Source organism: Sipha flava, unplaced genomic scaffold (genome assembly GCF_003268045.1).
Source record: "Sipha flava isolate LNK unplaced genomic scaffold, YSA_version1 222_pilon_pilon, whole genome shotgun sequence".
Classification (NCBI taxonomy): domain Eukaryota; kingdom Metazoa; phylum Arthropoda; class Insecta; order Hemiptera; family Aphididae; genus Sipha; species Sipha flava.
This window is the reverse complement of record NW_020272853.1, coordinates 1,656,567-1,679,625: the sequence shown is the minus strand read 5'-3', so window position 1 is coordinate 1,679,625 and position 23,059 is coordinate 1,656,567. Positions and strand designations below refer to the sequence as shown.

The 23,059-nt window shown below is 36.3% G+C and overlaps 1 protein-coding gene across 5 annotated transcripts in view; it reads right to left on the bottom strand.

The window, feature by feature from the left end:
* Positions 1-249: 249 nt before the first annotated feature.
* Positions 250-23,059, bottom strand: part of LOC112683280 — a 271,887-nt gene continuing 249,077 nt past the window's right edge. For 2 of the 5 annotated variants that reach the window (XM_025554218.1, XM_025554221.1), the window contains 14 exons: positions 13,995-15,532; positions 12,297-12,369; positions 12,177-12,217; positions 11,429-11,611; positions 10,100-11,219; positions 9,799-10,030; positions 8,044-8,189; positions 7,859-7,968; positions 7,270-7,480; positions 1,556-1,765; positions 1,436-1,498; positions 1,059-1,363; positions 797-948; positions 250-641 (listed from right to left, as the gene is read on the bottom strand). In XM_025554218.1, the coding sequence (XP_025410003.1) occupies positions 336-641; positions 797-948; positions 1,059-1,363; positions 1,436-1,498; positions 1,556-1,765; positions 7,270-7,480; positions 7,859-7,968; positions 8,044-8,189; positions 9,799-10,030; positions 10,100-11,219; positions 11,429-11,611; positions 12,177-12,217; positions 12,297-12,369; positions 13,995-15,532 (4,690 nt within the window). In that variant the 3' untranslated portion in view covers positions 250-335. Of the gene's footprint in view, positions 642-785; positions 949-1,058; positions 1,364-1,435; positions 1,499-1,555; positions 1,766-7,269; positions 7,481-7,858; positions 7,969-8,043; positions 8,190-9,798; positions 10,031-10,099; positions 11,220-11,428; positions 11,612-12,176; positions 12,218-12,296; positions 12,370-13,994; positions 15,533-23,059 lie in introns of all 5 variants that reach the window. The other 3 variants (XM_025554220.1, XM_025554219.1, XM_025554222.1) reach the window with 3 other exon arrangements.

Genomic DNA, 23,059 nt, shown 5'->3' with positions numbered 1-23,059 from the left:
AAATATGTTTTTATATAGAAAAAAACCATTGAAATAGAAATATTACATTTAACAGAATATTTATTGCTTAAGCCTATAAAACAGTAATTATAATAACTGATTATTACATTTAATAAATACAAATTTCTACTTAGTTTTGGTCAATTAATTCCAAATTCAAATTAATATTTAAAACTCTTTATCAACTAATTTACAATTTCATTAATATTTATACATGTATGTATGTATTTATAATATGTCCATAGGATTTAACAATATAATAATAATTATTAATGTTACTTAATATTTGAAAGTTTTTAGACCAACTACCAATTATAGTAATTATAGGCTTCATTCTACATAACTGTTGGCGGTAACACATTATAGTCTTGTATAGTTGATTTAACTGTTTCATAAAGGGGACGGTTATCATCTGAAGTTGATGAACTCAAATGATTATAGCCTACATATTCGGAATTTGGATTATTGCACAAGGTCTGTAACTTGGTCAGATAACTGTCAAAGTGTTCTTGAGTCTTTTCGGAACCTGATTGTCCATCAGGACATCGAACTTGTTCCAAAAATGTCATCATATTGTTCCTTAGGTTTTCATAGTACCCATTCAAATGGGAACTTTGTCGTTGAGATAAGATTTGTGTTTCCTGTAAGTACGTAAAAATATCAGGTTGTTACAAATACTTAATAATTAATTTGGTAAAATTGTGGAATATTGCTGTAGTATTTCTATTATTTCATCAGAGCACCTTTTTGGAGCGTTTTTGTTTGTTTGGATTGATTGACACTACCTTGGGCCTACCTTATCCCCGTGTCGAAGATGAGCCTCCATAGCATTGATGTCAGTCTTCAATCTCAACATTTGGGATTCGACGCGTGCATTTTCTCGCTGCAATTCTGTTATTTCAGCATCCAAAGTAAAGAGATCTTCACCACCGTTCCCCATATTACAATCTAAAAACCACAACTTTTTTACCTTTTCTCCTCCTCAATATTTGACTTTTTCAAAATTGTTAAGATCCCACAATTTTACCAGGAAAAGACAATATTAATACTATTCTCACCATTATGAAGTTGTTTCGAGCCGTACATGTGATGATATAATGAATCAGCGGCATTTGATGGAATTGGTTTCTTGCCGGATGCTAAATTTGACGCAGAAGGATGACAAACACTAAGGGTTGGTGCACCTCGATGAAGAAATGGACTGGGATTTAGGTGTGATGGTTCACAGACAGTTTGTTCAGATTGCTGGTGATGATGTTGTTGTTGTTGCAGTTTAGCTATATTAGCTTTATGTTGTTCAACAGTTCCTCCACTTTCAAGAACACGCATCTTGTTACGGTTTGCAATTGGACAGCCAGATGCACTAAAATTAAAAATTAAATGTTATTAATAAATATCAATTAATTTAGTTAATAGTAAATCTTAAATAATTTACCTTCTATGCGATAGAAATTTACCAGTAGCGTGTCCAGAACCGTCACATCCAGGTATAGGGCATCTACAACATATTTTAAACATAACTAACAGTATCAACTATAAAATTTCAGTTACTAACCTAAGTGGTTCAGAATCTTGACCATCTCGTGGTTTACTTTTTGGCTTATTTGCTCGAGGACATCCAGATAAGGATCGATGAGAAGAATAATTTCCTGTTACATGACCAGATCCATCACAGCCTGGTGTTGGGCATTTAAGCTCTTGTGAATGTGTTGAAGATATTCCTGGTTGTGATGAAGAACGATCACTTCTTGCACAAACAGAAATGCTATGGAAGAAAAAACATTATTCAAAATAACTTATTTCAATACAAAATATTCTTACTATAATTATACTGAATGTATAAAAATATAATAATAAAAAATTAAATTAAATAAAAATTGTTTGTAATTATCGAATCATTTTTGTTGTTTCATTAACTTTTTTTCTATAAAAGTCAAATTGTAAGATGATGTTAAAAACTAACAAGATTTTTAACCAGCCGATAAAGCTATGTAAGTTTAAGTACCTAAATTATTATACATCAACATCAGAACTAAATTCTGAATTAAAAATCATTGATTCATCTTCATCTATAATGCTTTCTTCCTTTAATGTGTTTTCCTTTGTAGTAATTGTTGAATTTCTTTTGAGAGAAAAACAGTCTTTTAAATATTGTGATCGTCTTGTTACTTGGTCTAACCCTAAACAAGCAGTCATGAAATTATCCAAAAGCTCTGGTGTACGGTTTGGATGATTTAACAATAACACGAGACATGATCGAGTTGTAAACACATTGAAATCAGTTCTTAAATTGGGCGATTGTAACAACATTAACAGTAGTTCTTTGTATTGGTCCCAATCACATGTTAACAAACAATGTCTCATCTCTCTTAAAATTGGGGTCAAGCTGCTATCTGTTGTGCTTGTTGGTTTTCGACTGCAATAAAAAGGTAAATGTGTCCTGTCGGCGCAAATAGAAATAACCCGCGTGGCAGATGATTCACAATAATTGGCAATGATTTTCGCTTTTTTGGCAGTTTGTTTTTGTGGTTGTAATATCATATCGATCGTTCTTATCAAGTAACTTTTAGGTAAAACTTTGCAAATTTTAGGAACAACTTCGTCGTCCGAACTGCACGTGGTTGTAGTTGTATTCTCCATTTTTCAAACAATCGATTTTAACCAACGGAAAAAAAAAAGATACTCGAATATGCAATAATAAAACAGTGGTAATAGATAAATACTATAAATGGAATATGAAGTAGAATATTTAGAACACGTAAGTAGTCAACAGCATTGAATAAATAAAAGGAACACAGCAGATATTAAGCTATCAAATTACCTCGACTTATCTTATTAAGACTTATCTGTTGGATGCCGTTTCGAATGATAGTCGAGTACAGTGTGACCACAACTGAGAAAATATTTAGACGTAAGACTCTACTGATGGCCCACGCTCTTGTTGTAAATTATTAATTAAAATGACTTTTAAAGCGATCATGTTCCTAAACAATTAATTTTTTTCATGTTTTTTGGTACTTATCGAGTATTCTGTTATGTTAAACGATTCAGTATAAATTATAAACAAAGCCAATTGCTCAATACTTAAATAATGCTGTAAGTGTACACGTGTTATCAGGCGCGTAGCTTGGTATTTCAAAAGAGAGGTGTTATAATTATAATTTTATTATTAGTATTACTCTATGGGTGTTATTCAAAATTATACATAACAAAATAATTACTTTACGTATACTTTATTGTACAAGCATACAAATACATTCAAGCAGCGTCTAAACTACAAGTTAGGAGGCCCGTGTGCGGTAATTATATTGGGCCCCTTTCTAGGATTTATTTTTGTTGTACGTCTTATTTATAAGTATCAATTTTTGTAGGTTGTAAAATACGTTTCACATCAGTTAGTGTATGATATATGTATATACATAAAATTAAATACCTACAATTGTTGTATATTATACTTCATTACATATTAATGTAGTAAATTAATTTAAGTAGTTTAGGTAGGTATGTTTTATGCCTACTTAAATACTCAATAGACTAATTGTCAAATAAATATTATATTACTCTAAAATATTATAACATCCTTACCTGTATTTTAAAAAGTTTCTTTTTATTATAACATAATAATATAATATTGATTAAATAATTGTGTGTTTGTAAAGTATATTTTATTTTAGGCTGCGACAAGGAGGCCCTACAAATGTATGTAAGCCTAGAGGTCCATGTGCACGGCACAATCTACACACCTGGATTTTGCAGCACTGCATTCAAGGGTGTATTTGAGGGGGTGAAGGGGGCATTGGCCCCCACATGGCTCGTATTTTTTTTTGAATATAATACATTGATTTATTTAAAAAATATAATGTTTAAATAATTAGGAATACAAATTACTATTCTAACATTATAATATAATAATAAATTTGATAATATGTCAATTTGGTCACGGGTATAAATTTTTGTTTATCTTATTATATCATAACATTTTTGGTTGTGGGACGAATAGTGGTATTATCTTCCACGGATATTTTTACGGTTATAGACATTTACAACCAACGAGCGTCTAGAGATAGCACAAGAGTAAATATCTTATCAATTATCATAATACTATAATCGTTAAAAATTTTCAAATCGCAAAACGTTTTTTCAGTTTGAAATTTTTTAATTTTTTTTGTGAGTTGATTTATTCAAATATGTTCGAGTGCGCACATTTTAATCGTCAATTTAGTAATAAATGCAATTTAATTAGGTATATAAAATTACACATGGAGGGACGCACCATTAAAACTTCAAGACCATTGATTGATGCAGAAATTGAATTAAATATAATTAATATACATTTTGTTTCATTTCAGGGTAAATATACTACTTGAATTATTTGAACAAACACTCTGGACCCCCCTCTCCAAATACGGCCTTGTGGGTAGGTATCGACAAAATTTACTTGTCTCTGAAAATTGTTGAGTTCGCCACGCCACTGGTGTCTTTTAATTATGACGATTATAATATTATAATTGATAAGATATTTGTTGTTGTGCTGTCTTTAGACGTTCATTCACAACTATAACTGAGGTATTTATTAGATAATATAAAGTAATTTAAAGTAGTGATGGGCATAATTGACTGATTTCAATAATCGAATTATAAGTATTCAAGATATTTTTATAACGAGGGATGTCTCAAAATAATCATTCGAAATGTTTAATTGAAATATAAATATAAATATAATATAATTTTATTTATAAACTTTCTGAGAAATTTTTGTTGTTTTGTGGTTGAGTAATTAAAAAATTATACCTATAGGTAATATAAGTAACTAAGAATAACTGTATACCCATAAATGTTTGTTTAACAACCAGTCCCACGAGTAGCACGAGTCGAAAATACAAAGACTCAAAGTGAACAACTAGTATTTACTTATTCGATTATAAAGATTAATATTTCTTTGTTACTCCTTCGTTCTATGAAAATCATTCGAAATATTTTTTCATTTGATACACATTTCGAGATCAAGAATTCATTGTTTTTAAAATTAACGAGATATCACTTTAATAATTTTACTTGCCTATTTTTTTTTACAACATAATATCTGGTAGTTTTTGTTGTGCATAGGTATTTAGTCATTTTTTTGTTTACAAATGCATGAATATTTGTGTATTTTATAGAGCTAGCCCAAATAATAATTTTAATAACTGATAATATTTGTTTCCATATTCTTTAACTTGCAAATATTGGACAAAAATATATTTTTGTAAATTGAAAACATGGTAAAGATCAAGAATAAGCTAGCATAGACTAACAGGTTTGGCATTGCTGCATGCGCATAAAGAAATTATCGGAGTTTCCCGATTGTGGCCCGAATTCAGGTAGTCGTATTTTATCCCAAATATAAGTATCCCGATTGCGTCCAGACACACATTGGTTCACAAAATGTTTAATATTTATTTTAAAAGTATAATTACAAGATTGCAGTAACAAATAGTAAAATAGTAAAATAATAAATTTTTTACAATATATAAAGATATGAAATACAATTATGTCAGTTAATAGTCAATAAATAGTCGAATATTAAAATAATAAATTGTCTACAATAAAAAAATAGTTAATAGTTGTATACATCCATGGAAATGACCACGCCGAATATTGGTTATCGTGTGAATCGTGATTACGATGTCAAAATACGTATCGAACGCAATTGAGATATTTATTTGGTTTTGATAACCACTTGAATAGTAATTCCTACCTGTTATGTACAGGCCGCAATCGGGATAGGTGAAAAGGTAAAAAGGTTACTTTGGGCCGCAATCGGGCGACGCCCGATATTATTGTATCCATTGATGGAATAATCAACAAATTCGCGAAAATGAAAAAAAGAAATTTGGAATTTGTTATTTGATTATTTACCAACCTTGTGTTTTTTACTTTGATATTTGTTAAATTAAGTTACCTATCTTAATTGTTTTTTAAAGTTTTTAAAAAATAATTAATAGGTACTATTACTACTAGGATTATTTGTTGTTTTTTTTTATACAGGATTCAGACTGAAGGTACAATTTTAATATTAGAACTATTTGTGTTGTTACTATTAATACTTATTTTATATGTAGAAGGTTTTAAGCATATTTATTAAATAAATATTTGATTCAATTTGGTATTTGTATTTTTATTTATTCAATCGAATGAACAACAGGAACATGAGCTGTAGGTAATGAAGCAGAGGCGTACTCAGGAATTTTTTAGGGGGGGGGGCCCAACATTTTTATTTTATCTACTCTCTAATTATAATTATAGTTTAATTCAGTACCAACAAATCACTGTTTATAACTATAGTAATAGTCACAATAGTTATACACACATCACACATATTCTTCACAAAGGCTTATTATAATAGGTAAGTACTAAAATTTGAAATCAATTTATATTTGGTAGTAAAATGTAATAAAAAAATACACTATTTAATTAAAAATAATAAATAATATTAAAAAAGCAGTATAAATTAAACATAGTTTATACATTATAGGTATATTATATAATCTATAAACTGTGTATATTGAAGATAATAGAAATTTAAAATACACCATGTACTATTTACTATGAAATCATTGAGTATGTAGAAATGTCAATGGGGGGTCTGGACCCGAACCCCCTCCCCCAAGGGGACGTTACTGTAATGAACCATAAATTATTTTTAAGTTTGTATTGAAAAAAAATTAGTTTCGCCCCCCCTCCACGGTCTCAACTCAAATACGCCCTTGAAGACATTAGTTACTAATGATTAGTACATTATACATGAATATCTATTAACAGATTGTATGAGAAAGTATTTAAATATTTTATTAAAATTTCAAATTTACACTATTGTATACATGTGTACCTATTTTAAATTGCACATGATACGGCATAAAACAACGGCTTTGGTTTATCAAACAAAACGGTGTACCTATTGAGAAGCTGGATCCCGGCTATACATTATTGTTATGTACATATTTCGTTATTATGTTTTCATCACGGTTTATGATGAATTTTTACCTTTGCCAGACTTCAGTACAATACGGTTAAGGGGGGGGGGAGTGTTACTTCACCTTTAACACCCCCTCTCCCCTGGCTATGCACCTGAGTGTTATAACCGTTAAGATAGACAATTATGTACCAGATTCATCCATGATTTTTATTTTCGTTTATTTTCTTTGATACATAATTTCTAAATATTATTGCGTCTTCCGTGTGTACAAAACACGACGACGTTGCGTCAAATATGGTAAATGTGTTACGTACCTGTCGTCTTTGGACGAGACCGAAAGTTTGTCTTGCTGAGGTGGCGGCATGCTGTAACACGGGTTTTGCGAGAACCCGTTTGGCGGAGCACCTTGCTGATAGGTGCCGGTTGAATAGCCACACGAGTAAGCTGATGTGCTGTACGGGGTCGAGTAACCATTTGCATACTCCGGCATCGGGTATCCGGGATGAGGGCTCAGAGACGTGTACCCTGCATAGGACCAAAACACGAAGAAAGGCGTAAAAACTTATATCATACACAAATTCCGACGATGTGGTATCGGCACACGTCCAATGGGGTGGTCAACTGTTTTTTCGATTACGTATTTGAGTGAGGTGCTGTGAGCTGATATTTTATAATCCTCTCGAAACATAGTTGTACACAATATCTGTGCACTTAATGAATTCAAAATCAAGACGAGTACGGTACGAGGGGTAAAGTTAACATAGATGTTAACACAAGTAAGCATGGTATACGAAAAGAACAAAAAATGTAAAAAATGAAGTCCAAGGGATGTCTCGTCATCCTACTACATCTCATTCGACCGCCCTTGAACGTTTACCGCGCATTGTGTGTAAAAACCCGTACCGTTGACGTCCCTGTAATGGTCCATGTAATGAGAACCTCCGCTCTCGGGTGTCGACTCCCTGCTGTATCCATTAGGCGGCCCGCCAGGAAACACAAGTCTGCCAGGTGCCCTGTAACGGAAATAAAGGATTGTAAACGTCATTGTAAACGGTCTGGAAAGTTAATCACAAACAACACCGTCGTACCTGTTGACGCTTAGATCTAAAGTCTGGCCTTGAGGACTTGGCACCTGATTGACCTGCGGACTGGATGTTGAAGTATTCGGGCTGGTGCGATGTCCAGCGGCTCCTGCGTAATGGTGCGGGCTCAGGCTGTTTGAATACGTGACAGTCTGCACATAAACGACAACGGTATGTTATACAGCATTTTACACACGTAATATATATATATATATATATATATATATGGGTACTAAAAGAAATTATTATTTTTAATTATTATTGTTTTTATATTGTTTTACGCGATTATTATTTTAAACGTTAAATGAAATGAGTGACGAATTGGTTTTACCACAATATGTTTTTTTTGTGTGTCTGTGTGGACGATTTCGACTCAAAGGAGTAGTCCGATCGTGATAATTGTAGAAGTAAACGATTAGTCTCGGTGTCCAGTTGGTAATATGGGAGATAATTTTACGAATTTTCTCACTGTTTTGTTATTAATGATGAAACATGGACGAAAAGGTATAAAGAAAATATTTGTATACTAGTTTTCGACAAAATCGAATTTTTGTTTGTATTCTAACGCAAAAAACAATATTTTTAAAGACATGACATTTTTACTGTATGTATATATCATAGTTCATTATAATTTTCAAAATATTTTGTCTCTTTTTGAGCTATTTATAGATAGTGAAAAATGTCATGTTTCTTAGTTTCCTTTGTAAGATGCTGATATAGATACAGATAAATATAATCTTACTGATTAATTAAAAAAAAATAGAGCTTTATTTCAATAAAAAAAAAACGTTATAAGTGTTTGAATAATTAATTTTCCCAAAAATCGACAAAAGTAACAAAAATACGCTACATTTTATTAGTTAGATTCGTTAGTTCGATAGTTAAGATTCGTAATAGTTTCATTTTTATAATTTAAGCTTAAAAATTGTATAAAAGATTTTTCATAAGATTTTCTATGTAGCTATAAAAAAAAATTATCAGAAAGTCGTAAAAACGTTATGAAGGTGTTAATAAATGAAATTTTGATGAAATCGAGTATTTAAAAAAATTTCTATTATTCTATTATATAGTAATTTATAATTATTTAATTTTATAATTAGTTAATTGGCTGTAAAACGTATTAATTGTAGTGATTCAAAATATTAACTATAGTTATGAAATATTTGAATTATAATATTGCCGTTTTTAAGCATACGCAATTTTCCATTTTTTTTAATTTTAATCAATTACAGTTTGATAATATGAAGTGACGTAATATCTAGATTACCTAGATACCTATTTTTTTGCAATATTTAGAATATTAAAAGTTAAACCTTCCATATATATTAAAAGATTTTATAGAAAAATAGCTACCCAGATCCACCCAACCTCTTTCATTCTGAATCGTTTCTTCTAGAGTAATGGTACATTGATTTACATATTTAAAAGATTACCAAACAGTGTACTCGTACCTCACCTGACCGTGGAGTCTCACCCAACATAGAAGTTATGCCCTTTTTATAATTATTTTCATAAGTTTAATTTTAAACAAACTTGGTACATTTAAATTATTACTTCCTCATCGATTACTATCAAGTATAATATATATTATATGACTCGTGATGCGTCTTACAAAAGAGTTTTAATTTGTAAACCATAAATCGATAAATATAGGAAGTAATAATGATAATAGAAATATCGTGATAACAGTAATATTCTAATACGTGCGATATTTCTAGTATTTGTATACGCACCAAGGTACATCAAAGACACAAACCGTACCTGTGGACTTGTCGAAGTGACGCTGGACGTGGACAGGTCCATGACTGACATGGTGCCTGGTGACCGGGTGAGTGGTAGCGGCAGCGGTAGCGGAAGTGGCTTCATCCCGGTACTCGCAGCAGCGATGCACTTCACCGACAGATTGATCGCTGCTGCTGTGGGAAAACCCGATTGAACTACCGGGCCGGCAGATGTGGGCGGAGGATTAGTTCCTTCGTATTGGTACAGCGGCCTGCAGCAAAGCGGAAGACAGCGATATTGAATCGATGCACGAGGACAGATCACTGTCGTAGTTACTTACCTGGGATAGAGAGGTGGTTCGATGGCGTTGTCCATTTGCACGGGATGTTCGGGCTTCATGATCATCTGATGCGGTTGGTACACGGCTGAGTCGCCGTACTCGGAAGAGTATCGTTGGCACGACTGGTCGGACTCGTAACGGTCGGCGTATGCTGCAGCGGCAGCGGCCACGGCTGCATTTAGCGGGTTCGGGTATGACGGTGGCCGAACATGGTCGTACGAAGATCGGGTTGGCACTTCCGTGGAATACGACGGTGACGGCCGGTTAATGTTGGTTAGCACGTAGTTTCGGTCAACAGCCACCGAAGCGGCCGTCGCGGCAGCAGCCGCCGACCTGTTGTACATGTCTTGTTGTTGTTGTTGTTGTTGTTGTTGTTGTTGTTGTCCACTGCCGTTAATCTGCTGCGGCTCGTACGGCCTGTGTTGTAGTCTAGAGTTGTTATCCAACATCATGTATGACCCGGAAGAGCTAAGTTGTTGTTGTTGTTGAAGCGGTGACGGAGCTGACATTCCACCGTTGCTGTGTTGTTGTATTTGTTGTTGTTGTTGCTGTTGTTGTTGTTGTTGTTGTTGTTGTTGCTGATGCTGTTGTTGGTGATGGTTAATAGCGTCCATGCTGCCGGACATGGACGAAGAATTGGAATCGTGGCAGTGGTCGTACGACGACGACATAGTCATAGGAGTGTGCCGACTGCACGGAGGTGTTACTGAGCGACACGAACCGGTCGAATGCATTTCCGACTTGATTGTCATGGCGTCATCCTGCGGCCCAGGCGTGGGGCCGTCACTGCCGCAGCATCCCATTTCGGTTTTCAGGTGCAGCTGTTTCGGGTCCGGTTTTTCGTCTTCCATGTCGACCACGCCACCACCGACGTCGTCCTTGCGAATCATCTTCACCGGTTTAACCGTAGCCTTAGCGCCGACCACCGCGGTCGTGCCGCCGTAGTACGACGCGGCCGACAAATATTCGGGCGACCGGCCGTTCGGACCACTACCGTCGCAGTGGTCACCGTAGTGGCCGCCGCCAGTGGTTTGCATCTGCTGGTAAGACGGGTCCTTCATGCTGCCCATGCTAAGTTTGTACTGTTGTTCGAGTGCTACGCCGTTGCCGCTGTTGCACACTAAAAGTCGACAACGAAACGGAAATAATATGCGTTAGTCGTTCTCGTGGCGAATAAAATAAATACAATTTTAATCTTATCGAACATTGTTATTATTATTAAATCGTTATTGATATATTTTCAGCGGGGCGTGTCTGCCCGGGAGTAGACTGTTGCTGAGGGTAGGAAGTATGTTATAAGTTGGCTGTCTGGCGGACCGAGGGGAGTACCTGTTAGCGAGGCGATGTGCTGTTGAGACAGTTTTTTTTGCCGTTCTCGCAACGCCTGTTTGTTGGCCGCCGCTATTGGACAGCCCGACAGGCTCCTATGCGTGTTTCGGTTCGAGTTCACGTGTCCCCTGCCGTTACATCCGGGAGTGGGACACTTTAGGATTGTTTCGTGCAAGGCCAGAACTGGTCAAGACAAGATGTTATGAATTATATTTACGTGTTGGAATGGGTATTGCAGTATATACATGCAACATTAACACACGCGAATAAACAGCATTTTAAAATTACATATATTTTTTTTTTTTTAAACATTTTTTAAGTCAGGACAAGGATCAAGAAGGGGTAGAGAGAGAGAAAAAGAGAGAAAGAGAGAGAGAGAGAGAGAGAGAGGAGAGAGAAAGAGAAGGAGAGAGAGAGAGAGGTGATACGATGATTATACGTTAAAAATAATAATATTACGATGCGATTATGTTAATAAAATAGACAAGAGTGTAACGATGCTGTGTGTATTCTTCGTGGTATATACATATATGTATAATATATATATATATATATATATATATATATATATATACACTATACATATATATAATGTTGCACGTGATGAACTTCGACGTCGAAGGACGAGAGGACAGTGGTGATAATCAGCTCTCTACCCCCAGCAAAAGTCCTGTATATTGAAATTGGTTTTGTTTGTTGCATATATATATACATTAATTGATGTTATATTATTATATAAAATACTCACTTTCTGGCGTCACTTTATCCTTACGAGGACATCCCGATAAGCTGCATGTACGTAGCAGAAAAATACACTCAATAACCTACTGTACATAATACATGCAATTTAACGTTTAAAAAAAATTACCTTCTGTGATGCGAATACAATCCTGTGATGTGGCCTTGACCGGTACACCCCGGCGTGGGACATTTATTTCCATCTGAAACGGAAAAACTGCTATGTAATACTTTTTCAAATGTATTTCCTTTAAGCTTATAATATTTATTATTTTGTTAGGGGATCTCTCTCATCTTTTGTTCCTCATTTGAAACAAAAGAAATAAGAGATGGGTTTTTTTTTTGCTTTGGTGATCACAAAAGCGCCGACTGTGCTGAATGGGTAGATAAGAAACATTGATTCCGGGAGTTACAGCTGGGAAGGGTGTTCGGCTTTTTTTCAAGATATTATTTATAATTCTCTTGTTTTTAATTAAAACTGTATCGTTTTAACGCTCTGTCGCCATCTAAAAAAATTATAATTAAAAAGTATACACATCGATGGATACTCCAAACAGCGAGTAAAAGAAAACTTCAAGGATAGATAAGCTATGTTAACTAAAATATAAGATTCTATTTTAATCTAATATCGAAGTGGATTTCGATAAACTGACATGCAGTTTAGAAAAAAATAAAAATATTCGGTTATAAAAGTTTGACTTAAGAGTAAATTTTTCTCGTTTAAACGTTAATTATTATCATACACCCGTGTAGCAAACAACAAATATTTATAATCAAATATATTGCTAGTTTAACAAATATTGTAACTATTTATTTTCAATCTTAACCTTCATAATCGAAAGAATAAACATTTAGATTGTTTGGATTTTTTTCGAAGAATGTTGATTAATTAAGTTTTTTCAATCTTCAATGTTCACTGAAAACTCAAAAGTTCATTGAATCTTATGAATTTAAAATCGTTGCGTAAATGAATAAATTCAAAAATAATTTACGAAAAGATAGTTGCGAAATTTCAGGTCGAAATTTGGTCGCTATATTGTGTTAGTGTTGAGAATCACGAACAAAAGCTGCAGCGAAAATGGGTTCTTGTACTAAAAATTGTGATATTTTAAGTTTATGTATTACATATTGTACAATCGATATAATTTAGACCTTTCGAATAATGTCGTTTTCCGTAAAAGTAACTTTTGAAAAACCATTATAAATGTATCTATACGCTCCGCTGTCGCATGCACGGAGGAATCATTTAAGTCATGTTATCACAAATGTCGTTATGCGAAATAGCCGAGGGTAACGTATACCAGGTCGGTGTGCTCGTTGCTATGTGCATACGTGTAATACAGCGATACGTAATAAATACTAAGAAACGGAGACGGAGAGAAACGCGTTTCTGTTCGAGTCCGTGAAAGCGGAGGGTGATAGGACAACGGAGGAAGTCGATGAAACGGAAACTGGTACGAATCGCACGCATACAGTATAATGCGGAAGGGCAATAGGGGTTGGGCGTTCTTCATGTAATGGTATAAAAGAGAGGGCCGAGTGTTAACAACTTGTACCCGTTCGCCGTGTTTGGGGTTAAGTTGGCACGTGATCGGCGTAGAGATGTGCTCTTAAAGCGCTCGCCGCCCCACCTCGTCACCCGTCGATCGCTAACGTTACAATGCCGACGATGTCAACAACGCCAACGACGACGACGACGGCAATCCTCCTTGAATGTTAATTAGTGCTAAATTGTGCGCTGATTCAGTTGCGGGCGTGCGGGATTACAGTGAGGTACGGGGGGGGGGGGCGAGTGGACGATAATACGAGCTCGTCGCTAACGACTCACCTTTGTTGTTCATGCATCCGGGAGGCATCAGCTGGCCGCCGTCCATGACGTTGAGTTTCGGCGTGCCGGCCGCAGTCCTGGGCGACAGACTGCCGGCCGCCGCCGCGCCGCTGACCACGGACGCGCCGAGCACGCCTTCCCTGGCCACGTCCTGAAGAGCGGTGGCCGCTCTGGAGTCGGCTCCGGCTGGCTGGAGAATCGTATACTGTTTGGAGAGTGGGCTGGCCGCGTCCATTTTCACCGGTCCGTCCGGCTTGCAGTCCACCGCGCCACCGTCGTCCTCCATCTTGACGCACACCGGTTTCACAGTGGTGACCGGTATGCAGACGTTGCCGACAACGCCGCTCATGTTGCCACCGCCCGGTGACAGTTTGGCCGCCGGCGAACCGTGAGGTCCTCCGCCGTTGGTCACCAGCCCTGCGGGACCGGTATAGCCGACCACGAACGTGGCACCGGCCGGTGGGTAGGGACCCAGCGGGGACATGGCAGCTCCAACGGCGGTGGGCAAATCGAGCCGCGTGGGATCCTTGGATTCACAGCCGGAGACCGGCCGGAACGCGGAGAACGCCGTCTTGTCCATCAGGTACGCGTCGTACGACGTGGAATCGGACTCGTGTTTTAGCCCGGTCATCTCGTCCGCGCGCATGTGACTGTTGTTGTTCCGCCGGTCCACGTCCAATTTGCGCCGGAGCCGGTCCCCCGTCGTCGGCCCGTCATCGTCTTCCTTGTCGCCGACACCACCCGCGCCGTTACTGCCGTCGGCCGACATGTCAATTTCGAGCTCGTCGGACGAGTCGTCCACCAGTTCGTTGAAGTCCGGCTCGTATTTCGACGGTGTGTATTTGTCGGGTTTCTTGTTATTTTCGCTGCAGTCCTTCTGATGGTCCATCTTGTTGAGCAAATTGTCGATGTCCCGGCGCTGTTGTTGCGGTGGCTGCTGTAGTGATGGAGCGGTTGGCGGCGTTCTCGAGTCGAACGTGTTCTTGTTCTCGTCCACTTTGGCGGTTTGTGGTGGTGGCGGAGGGTGCACGCCGCCGCCGTTTTTCTTTTCGTCGAACAGGTTGACGAACGCGGGTGACTCGTACCGGTCGTCGTCGTGATGCCCTGTCCGGTAGAACGAGTGTCGCGGGCCCGGCCATCCGCCCGACAGACTCTTCAGTGCTGCTTCCGTCTCGCGTATCAGCGTCTCGTCGTCCACCGCCTCGTCACCACTGGCCTTTGCTTGTTTCTTCGGCACGGCAACGACCGCGGCCAACTGTTGTGCCGTGGCCGCGACCACCGCGGCCGTGCCAACCACCGGTTGACCGACCAGCGGCCGTTTTTTCGGCAACATCATCGTTTTCTGTTGCGTACTGCTGTTGTTTCCGCTGTCTTGCTGTTGCTGTTCGGACAATCCTTTTTCTTTGTCCGCGGCCATCTCCTGCATCTGTTTCAGCGCTCGTCTTCTTTTCTTGTGCGCGAACGTCTCATCCACCGGGGTCTGCGTTTTGTTGCACGCCACCACTCCGTCCCCCGTCGACTTACGTTTCGACGTTAACCTGTGTACAACAATAAAATATTTCACTCGTAATTAATAATCGTAACATTTAAGACGAAATAAAGTTTAAAACATTCCGTGCGCGCCATTTATTAAAAATGTACACTTTGTTCAGTTATAAAACATCAATATATATATAGATATACATAATCAATCACTGTTTTTAATTGACTGCTGTTCACAGCAATCTCGATTAGTTAGTTTTTTTATTTTTATCAATTATGTTACTAGGGGAAGGAAAAAATACCAATAATGTTCGTTCTTCTTCTTGGCCGTCAATCGGTTGCTTAATTTGCCAGAGATCCGTTTTTTTCGGCCCGTTAAGTATTTTTTTAATTAAAAATCGCTCGTCGACTTTTTATTATAATAAGAAAGGGAAAACAGTTACTTAATATAATATCGCTGCGCAATACATCGAAAGGCCGAACGGTTCTTGCGCAAAGGGGTAATAATGAGAGGGTAGAGATGCAGACTTAAAATCAAACAATGAGAGAAAAAGGGTTGTTCGCGAGACATTAGATATTAACAAGTATTATTATACACCGGCCAGTCGCTCATCCAATGCACTGCACGTACCGCGTCTGTATATAGTCTGCGGCGGTGTTATTGCATGTTTTAATTTGTTAATTATTTACATGATCGTTTATCGACATCAATGGAAATTTTCATTAAAACATTATTTTGGTTATAAATTTACGAATAAGCCAATTACCTAATATACCACCACGTCCATAGACATACCGCACACAAATTTATGCAGCGTTTGAGTGCAAGATAATGCTGACAAATTGCTCTTGTCTCGCATTCGCCACCGTCATTCACCGTGGGTTATTACGCCAGGAATCGTACAAACGTGTTACCGCGCTAAAAGGGGAAACGAACACCGGAGCTTTCAGTCATGCTTTTGCTCCGGATCGAGCAGGTCCCTCGTTGGTAAGCGTCGGTCCCTTCGTATTTTACGTGCACGATGTTTTGCGGCACATTTCATTGACATCAAAAATATTTATTTTATCGTTATTGCTATGTGAGTTTCGATTGCAAAAATTTCTCTAAACTACTAAGATACATAAGTTTTATAGTTTTTTTTTCTTTTAATAAAATTATGAAAGAAAAAACTAACCATTTCTACAAAAGTAATAAATTACAAAAATAATTTTCTAGGAGAAATTATTATTACATTTATTTGCGAATAAAAAACTTATTAGGTGTGGACAAGAATTACGATTGAATATCATTGTGTTTAAAAAAGTCTACGGTGGGGATTGTACACCTTTATCACCTAATTTGGAAGTTTCGAAATTAATTGCATATAAATATAAGTTTAAAATGAATATCGTTACATGTGACTTAAAAAATTAAAATTAAAGGACCCATAAGTAGTGGAAAATATATTTGTTCCGAACAAAATTTTTCCGACTTTTAATGAAAATTCACTAGCCGTGTAAAATATATCAATACGTATTTCAATAATAAGATTTTCATCTTCAGCGTTTATTCGCTATTCGTAGGGCCATTCGTAAGCGAATATTTACATAACTTACTTCAATAAATTTGTTATATACAACGAAATATTTTACATTTCAAAACTACAGTGAATTAAATTGATTGTATTAGATTTATAACTCAGTTCTTTTATCAATTCTTCGATATTAAGTGTTTTCATAATAGCTCGAGTACGATTGAAAATTAAAATATTAGTTAAACAAATGTATCATTTTTTGTATGCAATAAATAGGTCTAGTGAAAAAAAAAGAATAGAAAATATAATTGGTGGTTTTTTTGTGTTGAGTGAACTGATATTGTTATATTCACATTGTCAAACATAAACATTGAGTTGATAATTAGCGTTTAGAGTACGAATTGTGTACGACATTGAACCGGTTAGAGTATTCAATTTATATACGATATTTACATTTCAAAGGGAAATTAGTACAAAAGAAGAGGATTTATTAAAATGCGGAAAACATTAAATTATATTTACCAGGCGGCATAATTATTATCTACGCATACAGTTGAACGCCCTCTCTCGAAAAGAGTTTCTATACTACATTCCTTACTCTCCTGTGTTTTTACAATAACCGGTAATTTTCGTTTTTTAATGTATTTTACTTTTTTTTTCCGTGCCCGAGTCCTACTGGAAAAATAGCATAATATATTTTTATTGCATCAAACGATGACGTTGGTCGGGCGTACGACGCAGTGTCATGCTAGGAAATATTATGCTACCACCACCGACGGTACGGTTTACTATGCGACTCGTCGAGGTGTGCAGTCGCCGAGTGCATGTCAACACTACATTACAGACGCGGCAATGATCATTCGAAACGTACTTCACCCTCACCCGTAACGGCATATTTTATATCCTATTATTAACGTATTACCGTCATGACGTTTTAATTCAAAAGTCACGACAACGACTATTATTTCTCATGTCTCTTTCCCCTTACATTCACAGCAAAATAAAAAAATATAAACTATATATTACAAATATTATTGTTATTATTATTATATGTTCGAAATGTACAGCACAGGCAACGGAGAGCGCGGCGATGACGACCGAATAATAACAAGCGTCATGTCTGTGTCATGCGTGTACGACGTGTGGGTAAAAGCTTCGGGTTGTGTTCGCAGGATTTGTATATATTTTTTTTATCTCCTACTTACATTCCGTCCTTTTTCCCTCTTTCTCTCATCGTCTAAACGTGATGATTGTGCAACAAGTATATTTTGTATACGTGCTCGGATGCGTCGAGTGGATAGCCGGCGCTAACCGTTTCTTTGAATTGCTCTCGTTCTTCGCACATGATGGCCGGGGGTGGGTGACCCGACCACATACAACGCGCCACGCGATATCATTGTATAGTCGTTATATTTTATGTAGTGTAGATAAAAACAGTTTCCTTGTGGTCACGGTTCAACCCCTCCCTGTAGCATCACGCCGAGTAGCTTAAATTATTATCGTTATTATTGTTTCCAGTCCTTTTACGGTTAACGTCATATTATTATATATTATATATGGTATCACGTATATATATATACCGTGTGTAATATTATTTTTTATTGAATAAAATCCGGATGAAAAACGTTTGAGTGAAAAAAAGGAAACTACGGTCAAATTGTCCCCCAATAGGAACCACGTGCCACTAACGGAAATTCGTGTTTGTACATTTTTTTTCTTTTTTTTAACTACCGAGTTAATAATGACGATTTAAAAAAAACCCTCGTTAACGTATCAAATAAAAATAATTGTTTTTTCGTATTCGAATCATTTTCCGGTGTTACTTTTAATGCCGCACGATTAATATTTTTGTTAATCACGTTAAAATAATCACAACGATTTTCTTCATCGTAGCGTAAGTTAACTTATTTGGTGAATAATAAAAACGAGATGCAGTCGAACTGCGGTATGATATATATCGCACTTGCATCTCGAAGGATCGGTGCACATAGCGTTAGTCGTAAATAAAACGTTCAGAAATAAGGTGAGGCATTCAAATACATTATATTCTTTAGTCCAGCGGCGGCACAGACTAGAAATCCATTTGAATATAGGGTAAGCACGGTTATCTTTTTGTTTTCCTTCCCGGTTGTTTCTTTATTCTGAATAAAAACTATGTTTGAATAAAAATCGTTTAGGTGTGTGGGGAAAGAGGTTCACGCCTTAATCTGCTGGTGGCCCGGAAAAACAGCGCATACAAACGGCGCGCTTATACATACACTGCAATGCAACGATGGCGACGCGGTGTTCGAGCGCGGGACTCTGATTTACGACTGTCGAGGTGGTCGCCACTGCTGCACCACGCCATCGTTGTAGTCGGCGAAAAGAACTTGAGTACCGTTTCCACCGCCATCCTTTCAGCGTAGGGGCGGCAGCAGCAGCAGCAGCAGCAGCAGGAGCAGCAACACACCCTTAGTCGACCGGCGCGCGCGATATGGTGTCTTGATTTATAAACCTCTTCGCGGCCGCGCGGCAATATATATACAAAGAAAGCGCGCCCGAGGCCAACGACGACGACGACAACGGTTTAATCTCGATTTGGGATTTGGACACGCCACCCTCTTCTCATTCCATTCCTTCTGTACCTACTTGCCCGGTTTAACCTTACCTCACATACACACACACACACATACACATCACGAGGGCACAGCCTGTCACGTGTGTATAGGGTTACATAAAGTTATTTCGCTTCAGGTGTATGAAGGATTTATGTGCGATTGTATCGGTGGAGACGGTGGCGTTGGGGTTGATCGGGAAAGAGTATGATTTGGTCGGGTGGTGGGACTGGAAAGAGAGTTGAGAGCTTTATTAGTTTTGCCTCAATCTCTCTCCTCACGCGATGCATTTCTTTTCTTTCTCTCTCTCTCTCTCTCTCTCTCTCACTCTTATTATTTTTTATCTCTTTTAAATTTTCTAGTTCCAATCCGATCAGATACTCTATCAGTTTGAGCCGCAGAGTGGTCAATACTTTATAAAATATAGGTATTATATAGTACGGCGAACAGTGTTACGTGGGAGGATAAATCGAAAAGATCGATAAACTTTTCGGTACGAAGTTTGCGTCTGGACAGCATAGCTGATGGTCACCACGGATAATACGCGTATCTGCTGCTACAACGGACCGGATGACGCGGCTGAGGTATATATATATATATATATGTGTGTGTATGATACATAATATGGTTATCTCGGGCACGGCGGCAATGACTACTCGTATATATATATATATCTCTGTACGGGTTAGAAAATTTCTTTAAATATCCCGAGGAGATAAATTTTCAATGTACTTATCGTGCTTATACAATTGGACATTGCGTAATGTATACACGCGTAATTTTCTAATCGAAAAACAGTCCAAAAATATTGTGAAAATAAAACATCATGCTAACCATGTAATTGTTTTTTTGGTTTTCACCACTTTTCAAGATTCAATTAGATATTAATGGCTGTATCGTTATATATAAATATATGAAAATATATAAAAAATATAAATATATATAATTTTTTATAAAGGTATATTTTCGTTACCATGAAAATAATAATTGTTTGTTATAATTCGAAATCGGGTGTTTTAGCTGTCACAATTGATTTTTATTTTGTTAATTTAATTATGACAAAAAATTATTCTGTGACAAAATTTATAGTGGAAAAACAATATACACACAATACGACGATAATAATAATAATAATAATTATAAAAAAATAAAAATTTAAATTAAACAGAATAATGTACAAAGCAATTTGTTATGCTCGAAATTCATTTAACGAAACTCGCAAGTATGCATGGTACAAAAACCGATGGTTTTTTTTTTAATAAAAATATTTATTTAATTTTTTTTATGAAAACGTGCCGTTTTAAACAGTAATAATAAAAGGTAGCAGGTAAATTGTTTGTCAAAGTCATGAAAAAAATGCTTGTAGGGCGAAAAAAGAGGAATTCGTTTGAAGTACTACTACTAGATTAGTTGGTCGAATAACGATACAAGCTTACCAATTCGCGTACTACTCCTGAAAAAATAGCTTTACATTCCCCCCACTATTTTTGCTTGCCTTTTCATTACATTTCTTTCTATAAAGCTGAATTAAACTTTTAATTTTCGTTCTTAATCCGAAACGCAAAGGGCTTTCGTGCTGGGTTTTACCTCTGAATGAATATTATTCGTTTTTTTTTTTGGCTTTTTTTATTTTTTATTGTTATTGCGACGAAGAACCTGAGGGAACGGATGTTTCTCTTTTCCTTTCTTTTTCTTTATCTCTCTCTCTCTCTCTCTCTCTCTCTCTCTCTCGCTCTCTTCTCTCTGTATTTTCCGTACGTATATACCTTATTCTTCACCCTAAAATTAAGACACCCACGTTGCAATCATACGCAGGTAATGAAACTCATTTTTTTAACACTCACCGAGATGGTCGTTTTTGAAATAGCCACTTTGGCGAAAGAAAAAAAAATTATAACTTAGCGAAATAAAATTATATAGGAAACATAAAAAGACAGAGGGTGGTCGGTATTATTTCGTTACTAAGAAAATAACTAGCTATCTAACTTGGAGTAATATCTATCATTTTTAATATAAGATATTGTAGTCATTTTTTGGAGTTGAAACCTGAGCGTGAAAACATTCGCCAGTAGTTAACATTCGCATTGGTCATTGTCATGTGTAAATATATGTTTTTTTTTTAATTTTTTATCATAGTAATGGAATTCTAGAAAAAAATCCCTCTTTATACTTTTGAAACTTTCGTGGCGATCCATTAACAACGGTCAATGTGGGAAAACCATAATTTATGAGAATAAAATATATTCGAATTCATTTATCGTATATACGTTATGTCGTACTGTCTCTTTCACTAACCCTATCTCTGGAAACCTGGGCCTTTTCTATAGGGGAATTGGTCCGGACACACTCCCAACACGGTATTCCAATTTTGTTTTCGAACAGTAATTAACGCATTAATTTTTAGCCTCTGCGGTCGTCGTCGTCGTTGTTGTCGCTGGATTTTTTTCAAACCCACTCGCAGCACCTCTCCTCCCAAACGTTATTTTATTATTATTTTTTTTTTATTCCCTCGTACCCCTTTGCGTCTAACCCTTTTTCTTTCTCGTGGCGCCTGTTTGCCCGTCGAAAAATATAAATAACTTTGGGGACGTGAGGGATGATGGTTGAAAAACACGGGGCGCCAAGTCACAACCCCTAATTTTGCGATTTTTTTATGATTATTTTTTAATATAATAATTTGGCAAGACGGGTCGACGGACGTTGTTTTTCATTATAAAAAAAAAAAAAATTGCAACACTATAATGAAAAATGTAAAAGGATGCCGGAGTGTAATGAATACTTCACGGTTGAGAATATGAATAGCGTATATGTGCAATGAAAAAATAAAAAACTCAATGTAATGACATTTTTTTTTCTATTCTGACCTCTACATTGACACAACACTTCCATTAATACTGGACGTATCACTTATGGGACATATTATTTACAATATAACTCTGTACACTACCCATGAGTATATTATCATCATCATCATCGTTAATTCGATTTCACGGTGTATACTTCAAAACATAAAAAATTTATATATTAATTTACATAACATATTTTCTTATAGGTACTTTGTAGGTTTGATGCGTGTAAAAATGATTATGTATTATAGGTTTTTTTTTATAAAATACCATTATTATTGTAATTATATGTTAGGTTTATACAAATAATTGAATTGTTAATGAGAAGCGGGTTATGAATTAGAATTTCTGCTGTCATTTCGAAGTTTATGGTTTAAATTCTATATGGCTCGTGAGAAGTACTTAATAAGATTCATGTGATAGTCTTTATAATATTAGTATAATGATATTCCTGCGTATTTTAATTTACATCTTGAGCGAGGAAAGTGCTAAGTATTACATTTTAATTTGTGTAATAACAAAACAATATTAGTTATGCAAATATTTGATATCGATATGTGAACCTATATAGGATAAATATTATTATAATTAATAGATTGAGTTAATATTTGATATAAAATAATATTTTT